Raw genomic sequence first — 10,572 nt, forward strand, 5'->3', positions numbered from 1 at the left:
CCTTTGTGATGCCTCCTCCTCAACCATCAAAGTTTCCAGAGCTACAAAGTGCATTGGAGGCTCTTGCATATACTTGGGAGCAATTTCCTAGTGTGGTGGCAAAAAGGATGCATGCAAAGATAATGTTTGAGTACTTTCAGGATGCACAATATGCTCCTCATATTCAAGGATCTTCACATGAAGGAGATCAAGCTCAGACTTCGATGTAGGGACAAGAAGAACATGCACACTGTCACAAATGTGTAGAACATGAGCGCGAACTTCTAGAGCAAGAAATGGTCGATGTAACTAAGGATGATGAAACACAAGCGTTGAGTGCATGGGAATTAAAAAAAATTGAAGAAGATCAAGGTCGATCCACTGCAGTTATGCTAGAAGCTCTTGCTAGCAAACCACGACATGAAATGCAAAAGGCTAGTACTACAAGAGCCACGGTTCCAAGCAGTAAAAAAAGGCATCGTCCCACTGTAGAGAAAGATCATGTGGATGAAAAATGGTTAAAAGAAGAGAAAGATGAAGAAGACTCAGAAGCCGAGGCTGAAGATGATCAGGATGAACTCACATCAATCAAAAATCTTAATTTGCGTCTTAATGAAGTAGTAACAGATGATGATGTGGGATATATCTGGGGTCAAAGGACGTGGTTTGTGAATACCAAAGATGTGGAAGCTGTAGCTATCTTTACTAATAGCGGAAGCCTTGATATATCCTATGCACTGCAAATATATGAGGCTTTGAGAGATGGAAAGAAACCTGTGGCAAGCAATGTGGTCCTGTGCCCAATAATGTTTTGTCCAATCAAAAATAGCTTTCTGGATCAAATAACATTTACAGGGCCTACATATTTTGAGGAAATCTTCAGTCGATTCTTTGAAGACACTCTTAAAAATATTCCACATGAACAAGGCGAAGAGGCACAATGTGAGAATATGCTAAAGGAAGCAAAGAAGGAATTCCTCCTTCATTGCAGATTCCATCCCATTGATGGTCAACATTGGGCTTATGCTTGTAATCAGATCGCAAAAGAAGCAAAGGAGGTCAAAAGACTCACTTCAGAACAATTTGCAAAGATAATTTCATTCCATTATTATCCTGCAACAATCTGTATATTCAAGCATGAGATCAAGTATTTGATTGAGTCCGAAAGACTTAATCATTATGTCCATGGAAAGCGTAAGATATCCTCCACATCAGAGGTTTTACAGAAGGCAAGGGTTATATGGACAACATTTGGTTCTCCAAATCCTGATTCGAAGCGAAAGGTTACAAAAGCAGACGTTGACACACTCACAAACTTCTATACTTCTTTGAGTGCAGTTGTGCCTAGGGGAACTCAAGAGCGAGAAGAAAATATGACAAGCCTCAAGGTGGTGAGGGACAGATATGCCGACTATACTTCTATCATATTTCATCCTGTTGAAGTGTTCAATGAGATGCTTGAAACGTGCATTGCTTATGAGCGTGGACAGTTGACCTATGAAGCTCCTTTGTTGATCTCTGAAAAGTCAAAGGTATTGGATAAGAAGGAGTTGACAACAAGGATGTGGAGGCCTATAAAGTACTTACCTGACAAGTATGCATCCATGGCAGCACAAAAACTTTTGAGGAAAGAATTGTTTTTTGGAAAGAAAGACAAAGACCACTGCATGGAAGAATGCATCAATGTACAGGTGAGGCGTGATGCAGTGCATAGTGCCATTAAGTATTTGCTATCAGAGAAACAAATTCCACTTACTCATTGTAACATTGACTATAATGTGGTCAACCATATAGCTTCTTTGTCAACACCCAAGGTAAAGCTATGGGCGAATAGGTGGATTAAAAAGGATGAAGATGGGTCAGAAATAGTAACCTCTTACATGAGAAAAGAAATCCCACAACAGGTGGTTGCATATGTGGAAAGATTAATCAGTGAGATAAGGATGCCAACAGATATGCACCAAAGCTTTCAATTCAATGTAGAGGTTACGGCAGAGTCTAGAAAGCTTGTGAACTTTAGGGGAGTTTCAAAAGATGACTTCATCAAGAATGAGTCAGCATGGGATAAGCCACAACTATTCTTTATCAAAGAAGTTTCTAGTGATGATATCCATGACTTCATTGATAGAATAGTATATACCACCATTAGCAAAGTGGCAATTTGCAACATTGTCATTTTTGTTGATAAAAAAGACAAAGAAGCCATGCAGGTTACTCTAGAGTGAGCATATTCATCAGATTTGAAGATCTATAATGGTGTTTATGCAGCAAAGAGAGGCAAGAGAGAATGTGGCATAGCGATTCAATCTCTTGAATCATTCTTCTTGTGTATGCGGAGTCCCAACCTTGATCACTCCTTACAAAAGAACATAAGAGGGAATTCAAATAATTTGAGATTGATGCTAGAAGAGCAAGATATTCCCAGGTCCATACATTATCAAAAAAACAACTTTGGAAGTCCTGCAAAAGGTGGGAGTCTCTTGCTTACCATGATGGAGAATTTGCTACTGGCAGGTTGGGAGGTCACCTTGTGCAGGATGGGATATTTATTTGAGGATCTCCTCAGAAAAGGTAACTCCATAAATATTATTGAAAACAAGCATTTCATGGCATATTTTCAGCTTCAAGCAGATCTAACCACAGGCTATGAAAAAGAGATAGAGCACAAGGACACTGATGACATGGATGATTACCTTGAATATCATAATGTCCCAGTTGATGATGATGAAAAGATGGACTTACATGACCTGTTCAGAGAGAGAAAGATGATGATGCCTTCTTTGATAATTATGGCAACTAAGTGTGTATATGTATGCTAATATTGTACATGTTAAATAAATAGTTGTCTTCTTTTGTAGGTTGCTATATTCATGCACATTAGCTACTGTCATGCACAGGCATAGTTGGATGGGGTTGATAACACCCTTGACTCACGATGATTATTAGAGAGTATCACTTCTACATTAGTGATGACCGTTTGCATGATTCACACTCTGTACATCATTGCGTCACTCTTCATGACAGTTTCTTAAGAGACCAGGGAGTCACATGGCAGCAGTGTTGGATTTGATGTAATGGATGTGGTGCACAGTTCAAATCTACTAGACATTTATTTTTATGTAGATGGCACCATGACACTAGCATCCCAGTGATTTGGAGCTATTTCAAGACTGGGCATGGGAAGGGAGAACATGATGGTGCAAGTGCATGCATGAAGTGTTCTTTACAATGCCACCATTTGCGGTATGGTGTTGATTGGTTTAGGGATGCACAACAGGTAGTTGAGTGGTGTAGATAGAACTTGAGTACTAGTGCTACTTCTTCTTATGGATCATGTATAAATAGGGTGGTGAGGCGGTTCTTCTGGTTTGTGGATGCTGGGAGTATTGATCGGTCCATTGCTTATGATTGTCAATTAGTGCATGGTACTTTGGATTTCCATTCTATTAGGAGTACCTATGATCTGCATGTGTAAATGGCGATTGGGGAGGATGCTCCATGATAGCATGGGCAGATCCATGGACACATCATGTGCTTTCTTCCTACCAGCCTTGGGAGGTAGACCTTGATGTTCAAGATATTGGGTTCACATTTGGCAGGGATTATGATGAGTTGACAAATCTATTGGCCGTTGATGACGTTTTTGCTATCATTGCTCCTAGGGAAATGTAGAGGGTGTGTATTACTACTTGTTGAGATGATCTTTGGTAAATAGTGTGCTCAATGAGGATTCTGTGGATGGACATGGGATTTCTTTTAATGCTTACATCATGGTGGTTGGTGGCTACTACTTCCAGTAGATATATAGGCGTGGCAACATGATCGAGTTTCAGCAATACGTGGTTGATCGTGAGGCATACATGTATTCCCATCTTGTCGTTCCAATCAAGCTCTAGCTTCATCGCATCTGAAATTGCAAGGGTGGATCCACTCCATGTTGGTGACTTGCAGTACAAGATCATGAGATCATACTTGCGGCTATTGCCATGAGAGCAAATCCCAAAGAGTAGTGTATTGTACTATTATTTCATATTGTATCATTGTGTTGATGCTCTATGGTTTCTTTGTATTGAGTATCTATAGTTTCATTGTATTGGTTTTTTGTTCCATGTTATTTTATTGAGGATTTACATCATCCTTATGTTGCCCATTTTATGTATTGATTAGTTTTCATTGCAATGCTTTACCATTTCATGTATTTATCAAGTAGTGTTCATTGTATCAGTGATATGACTTTACTTTTAGATGTATTTCAACATTACACATTGAGTCGAATGTGATCTTGACCATTGCATGTTTTTCACCATTGTGTATTTTTTCCCCTTCACATATGTAACCAAGTGCACATGTGAAATTGGGGCATTTCACCTTCCCAGGCCTAGATTCAGTGTCCGATGGACATCCAACTTTGCACACACATGGAAACCATTGTGTCTAAGTCCTGTGCAAAGTTTCACACCATTCCAACACATGGACATATCAATGTCCTTCACCATTGCGTGTTTTCCCCCTTCACATGTATACATAACTAGGTACACATGTGAAATTGGGGCTTTTGATCTTCTTGGGCCAGTAGATAAGAAGTGATGAAAATGTACGGATATTGCTTATATATTGAAATCCCATGAACTGTAACTCTCTAACCGTAGGGAGTTTTCACATGTAAAAAGCAAAAGTACTTCACTTCACGTGCTCTACTCATATCTCCTACTAGATCGCGGATTCTAAACTTTTTCAAGTTCACTTCATGAACGCATGCCACACGAGGAGGGTGGATATTTATGTCACTTCTCGATGAGTTTAAGGATTTGGTGTCTGGTTCTCCACGCCTTACGGCTACTAATGGGCGAGATCTCTTTCTTGATCTTCATATTGATCTTCAACAATTGATTGTACAGTGCATTGCTCAAGGAGACAACGGGTGGGATGATACACCATGGATGATTCAAGGTGAAGAACTAGTGATACACTGGGAGGACTTTGATTTTAATTCTACTCATTGTGTGGTGATCGAGCTACTTGCTGCTTCGGAGGTAATTAAAAGGGTGTCCTTCTTCAAAGGGTGGGATGCTCCCCAAGCTTGGGGGGAGATTTTGCGCATCTGCTTGTTAATTCCTGTGGATAAGCTCGTCTTGAATGGTTTATTGTCAATCTCACTACAAAGGTTTCTAGGGCTCGAGTATGGTTGGTAATGTTTCGTCCAAGGAATCCCTTTGTACCTAATCAACCCTTTGTGCCTCATTTTGACCTAAGTTGTAATTCTTTTTGGTCTAAAGATACACTATCAACAATGGATTGCAAGTTTATTTGGTGCTGAACGTTTGGCTCAAGTATTGAATTCTCCCCACCCTCTCCTTCTACCTATCTTGGACTACCGAGAAACTTGGGATGTCCGGATTTTAGTCTTGGTGTGATGACATCTTGGATCCTTCAATTTGATGGAGCTTACAAACCTTCGGCCAAGCCTGCTGGCGTGGGTGTGAAGCTCATTTCACTAGGTGGTGAGGATTATTGTTATAGCAAGTCTGCACCCGCAAGTACTTGCAAGCAAGCTGAGTACTTGGCACTCATTTTTGGGCTACAAAAGGCACAAGAACATCACGTCAAGCAACTTGAGGTGGAAGGAGATTCTCAACTAGTGTGTGAACAAGTTAGTGGAAGGTGGAAGGTGTGGAGCAAAGGCTTGGTTCCATGACATCAACAAGCATTGGAACTTTGCAACCAATTTGAAGAGGTAAAAATTCAGCATATCCCTCGAGCTCAAAATCTAGTTGCTGATTTCTTGGCACGTGAAGCTTGTACTTCAGGTATCCCAATCACCCCAATGTTGAGTTCACACATAAATGGACAAAGTCCAAGATTGTTGTCATACTTGTCAATAAAAGATCTTCACTTAAGAGGCATGCACTAGCTGAGCTTGCCAGGAGAGAGGGAGGTCAACCACCAAGTTGCCAGCCCGACACTGCTCATAATAAGTGTGAGTGGAAGAAAGCAATGAAGGCAGCGAAGGTGGACCCCATTTTGCAGCACGTAGAATGAAGGATCCAAATGGAGCAATGTGGAAACGTGCATTTTGGAGTAGGGGTGTTGAATCATGGGAGGCCCAATTTGTAAGTATCGATCTCAAATTATATTGTGTTTATGTGGTTTATTAGGAGGTTTTTTCTTTGTACTAACCCCTCTGCAAATTGTATCATCCTGCAACTTGATATCATGGGCAGGTACCCTACTCCTGTCGAGAGATCAGCCTACCATTATGGACATCGCAGAAGACATACATGGAGGCACTTCTATGATGAGGGGTTGATTATTGAGGAGCAGTACATCCGGGCTACTGGAGAGCTCCCCCAGGTACTTAAAAGAACTTAAATAATGTTAATATTGTAAATAAAGATTTGAATTTTCATACATTGATACATGATGTGCCTCGTTTATAGGCGCCTGGAAATATTCAGGAGGAAGAAGACGAGGATATTGAGGAGGAAGAAGGCGATGAAGAAGGGAGCGACGACACGGATGACTTAGATTAGTCGTAGAAGTAGTGCTGGCTACTCTTTTTTGTACTTGAAGCCATTGGCTTGGCTTTATGCCTCTCTTGTATATACACTCCTCTTAGTTTTTGTACTTAAAGCCACAGGACGTGGCTTGGCTTCGTGCTATATGTACATACAAGGACTTTTTGGGCTATGAATTAATATACACTCCTTTTATTTTTTTGGCTTTTAATTTCCTTGTGCAACGTTCTATCAATGAATGCCTTGTGAACTAAACGTTTTGGAGTTGTAATGTTTTATTCGGAATTAAAATCAACGGCTATAGACGTGCTTGGAATTGTGCTAATTAAAATGCAGTTGGCTATAAGAATTGAATTGCACACTGTGGAAACGGGATTCTTGTAACCACACAGCATACACAACATTCTGTTCAACCACACAAAATTCTGCTTTTTTTAATATATAAAAATCTGCAGAGCGTATATAAGCGCATCTATAAACATGACTTTCTATTTTTTTTAAATTTCTATAGAGCGTTTATAGGCATGTCTATATGCGTGTCTGTCGGAGAGTAACCATAACGAGTAACCAGAGAGGAGGAGCACCCATTCTCTATAGCAATTTTTTTGAAAACTATGTATGAAGTATTAATAAAAATGCAATCACTTGTTATATCAATAGAGAGAAAATATTGGAGGTTGTGAATACTGTTTGCATGCAATCTCTCTGCAAGGGTTGATGATAACATTGGTGCATAATTTGCACAAATGTGTGCATGATGAAGCTTTCGTCGCATGCCATCACCTTGGATCGCTGCAAAGAAGAGCTCAACATGGCTCTCATCCTCCTTCCTAGTCTGCCCTAACACCATCACCTGTCTCCGCCTCACGCACGTCAATTCTACCTTTCTTCAATGACAATCGCAAGTTCCACAAAGAACGGATTCAGCTTGTTCCATCGCTGAACTGATTTCAAACTAATGTCAATCTAATGGCTTACACTCATCGATCTAAATCTAATTAGGGCTCACGTTCATACCACGGTCCTACGGGATTAGCCCGATTAGCCTCCTTAATATATTATAGATAGATAACAAAGTATACAATACAATCTGCAAAGCTTCTCTTCTTACCCAGAAACAAGATGCCGTCCATTAAAGTGCAAATAACATAACGGATGATTGATACTAGTCTCAATAGTAATACTGATCAAGCTTTACGTACATGTCTCTGGTGGCTTCATTGATCTGATTAAAGAAGCGGCCCTTAAAAGCTGCTGCTCTTATTACACGAAACGCGCTGCGAGAGATTTATGGTCGTACAGATGATATGTACCAATATTCGAGTTTTGCATGCGTGACCTGATGATCGGTGTTAAACCTCTGTGCGTGGTGAGCTGATTGAACTGAGATGGCCCTTACCATTAGTCCCCTTCCTCCTGATGAAGGACCTGTACTGCCTGAACGTCAAACCGTTGTAGAGTGGCCATCTGCCCGACGTCTCGCACAGCTCCTCCAAGGGCGCCACCACTATGTCATTTCCAGGATTATAGAAACAAGCCAGTGACAACCTCTCGCAGCTCTTATTTACTACCGCCCTGTGTTCGACGCTCTTGTATCTGTCGTTCGTAAGAATCTGCATAACATTTTCTCGGATCAGCATTATTTTTTCAGTACGACTCTCTTGGGAGAATTGGCTCACAAGCAAATAAATGCAGATATTCGCCTGAATTTGGTCGCCCACGTTTACAACGACAGCTCCTGCTATAGGTTTGACAGTGATCCACCCGTCGTTGCGGCGTACTTGAAGGCCTGGTACTTGGTCATCTTGAAGGAGAACAGTTAAACCACCTGGGTCTGAATGAGAAGATAGACCAAGGGCAACATCCGGTTGAGGACATACAGGATAGTAGTTGATCCGCAAGCCCAGGTCGCAGTCACCAAAAGATTGTTTCAGGTTGGTGGAGGGACACAAGCCAAGATTGGTAGAGAAAGCTACCAGAAGTCTGTCGCAAAGGGAGAGGACATGTTGAGCGTACTTCTCCATCCTATCCCTGAGTTTGCCATTAATTTTAGGAGGAATTGAGTATGAAATCGCAAGAAACCCAAAAAAGGCAACACAGACGTCGTAAGCAGGAATCTCGAAACAGGTATGAGAGTCTTAATTAATGATACCTCCATAAAACTGGTTGTGCCGGCCACTTTGTCAGGTCTCTTTGTGATTCTGGAAGCACATTCACGAAAAAATAATCTCCCCAATCAAGCGTAACACCCTTTTCGATCCCCAAGCGGCTTCCATAGCCTTCATAGCTTGTAGGGTTATTGGCGTAGACTTCCTTCTCCGCCGTCGGAAGCTTGAAGAACTCACGAGCAACCTTTTTCACGCTCTCCAAAACTTCATGCGGGATCCCATGATTAATAACTTGAAAGAATCCCCACTCTGAACAAGCTCGGTCAATCTCTTCGAGGCAAGTCTCACTTCTGCTTCCGTTATCAAGATCTGACAAGTCTATAGTAGGAATGTTGGCGTCTTGAACTGTTTCCGTTTTGTTAGGTCTTTCTGCTTGCGACCGAATGTATTGTTGTGGCACTTCGTCAAGACCACTTTCTGCGAGAAACTGCACCCTTTGAATCGTTTCAGGCCAAGCATCTTGGGAAGAGGCTGGCAATAGCGTCGTGTTCAAAGCCAGGGCTGCAGTCGACATGTCTGTGAACGAAAGGAGGAACGACAACGACAAAACAGAACGGTAACGGAACTAAAGAGACGCATACGATACGCTGAAATGAGTTGAGGTACGCGTTTATATATAGAGATCTGTGATGAGTTGTACCACCGTGCACTGGCGTCACCTCCTCCGTCACCCGGCGGTCCCGACCTGTGCTTCGGAAGTTCGGACAAGAAAATCGCTCAAGTAAAACGTGCTTGCTATGAAAGCGTTCACGAAAGCGGGAAACTGACATATAGCCGTCCATGCTGCGGTTTTCGTGGAAGCCTTGCAAATTTGTCAGCGTGACATGTGGGTAGATACTTCTGGAATCTGTAGTTGTATAAATTTCCATTATTATAATGGTCGGACAACGACAATTCTTGCCAATTTCCGTCACGCTCAGGACCCTGAGAAAATCGTAGCCATAACACTCCCTTAAACCTTTCCTCGATTGATTTTGAAGTGTTCGTTCTGTCGACGTGTGTTTACTCTTATCTTAGGCGATACTTTCCTCCATATCTCATGCATGCCTTCACGAGCTCTTAAAGTCCTATCCTCCATGTCTCAATATTATTTTACAGAGAATCAAACATCCTTGAAGCTGCCAACTTTCTACCAGAAGCTCAAGATATCACTAAGATAAATTTTCAGTCATTAAAATGGTCATGGTATGATTGGAGAAAGAGTGTCTACTTTTGTCATCACCGAGAGGTTACTATACGAGTAGAGGCCTAAGGCAACATGGCAAAATCAGAGGTATAATAACAATTGCATTCAGTCGCTGCGTTATGATGAACAAGTGACGAGGCTAATGATGCTAGAAACGGTGACGTGACTTTACGGCGATGCCAACACGCAGAAGCTCAGCGGGCCCAAAGCCCCTATATATATTACAAATGTGTCAACGCTGTGCATTAATATAACATTCTACGTTAAATACATTTGCCCTAACAGACACAATTGCACAATCCTGTAGACTTATTATACGTATTTTTACGCACTGCAGAATCTATAAGACTGCATGCGTGAGAGGAGCAAAAACTCAGCGAGCCTATAGATCACTAATTTATAAACGCTGTGTGTTAACATGCTGAATCGCCTCAACCACGAGAAACAACCACAACTGCCACAAAACCTACATTACCCTAACAGTTTGTATGTCAATTCTTTCGAAAGATCAAGATGACTTATACGCACCGCCTAGACTCAGAACTGGCCGGTAAAGACCTACTCGCGCTCCCAACCGCCCCTCCCTTTCTCAATTAACCTGTAATACTGTGCATTGTCGCGAATTAATGTATCTATCTCCTCCGCTCCCTCCTCCCACTTCCTTCCCTCCCTCCCAGCTCCCCCTCTTAGTCACTCGTCCCTTCATATTCCTCTTGCCTTTGAG

At 41.7% G+C, this 10,572-nt stretch overlaps 1 protein-coding gene across 1 annotated transcript; it reads right to left on the reverse strand.

The window, feature by feature from the left end:
- Positions 1 to 7,708: 7,708 nt before the first annotated feature.
- On the reverse strand, positions 7,709 to 9,232 carry LOC147902544 (jasmonate-induced oxygenase 4-like). Its single transcript, XM_087373705.1, has 3 exons — positions 8,647 to 9,232; positions 8,198 to 8,525; positions 7,709 to 8,107 (listed from the first exon to the last, which is right to left on the reverse strand). Exons 1-3 carry the CDS (start codon positions 9,174 to 9,176, stop codon positions 7,847 to 7,849), a joined length of 1,119 nt encoding a protein of 372 aa, XP_087229831.1. The 5' UTR covers positions 9,177 to 9,232; the 3' UTR covers positions 7,709 to 7,846.
- Positions 9,233 to 10,572: the final 1,340 nt, after the last annotated feature.

This window comes from Dipteris shenzhenensis, chromosome 4 (genome assembly GCF_047967505.1).
Source record: "Dipteris shenzhenensis isolate YYH24624 ecotype China chromosome 4, Dip_SZ_1.0, whole genome shotgun sequence".
Lineage (NCBI taxonomy): Eukaryota > Viridiplantae > Streptophyta > Polypodiopsida > Gleicheniales > Dipteridaceae > Dipteris > Dipteris shenzhenensis.

Excerpts from the sequence above, each read along its gene's own strand:
- LOC147902544 (XM_087373705.1), bottom strand. The coding sequence starts at position 9,176 with ATGTCGACTGCAGCCCTGGCTTTGAACACGACGCTATTGCCAGCCTCT. Across the intron at positions 8,526-8,646 it reads GCACAACCAGTTTTATGGAG|GGATAGGATGGAGAAGTACG; the intron begins GTATCATTAATT and ends TGGCAAACTCAG. Across the intron at positions 8,108-8,197 it reads ACGTGGGCGACCAAATTCAG|ATTCTTACGAACGACAGATA; the intron begins GCGAATATCTGC and ends AATGTTATGCAG.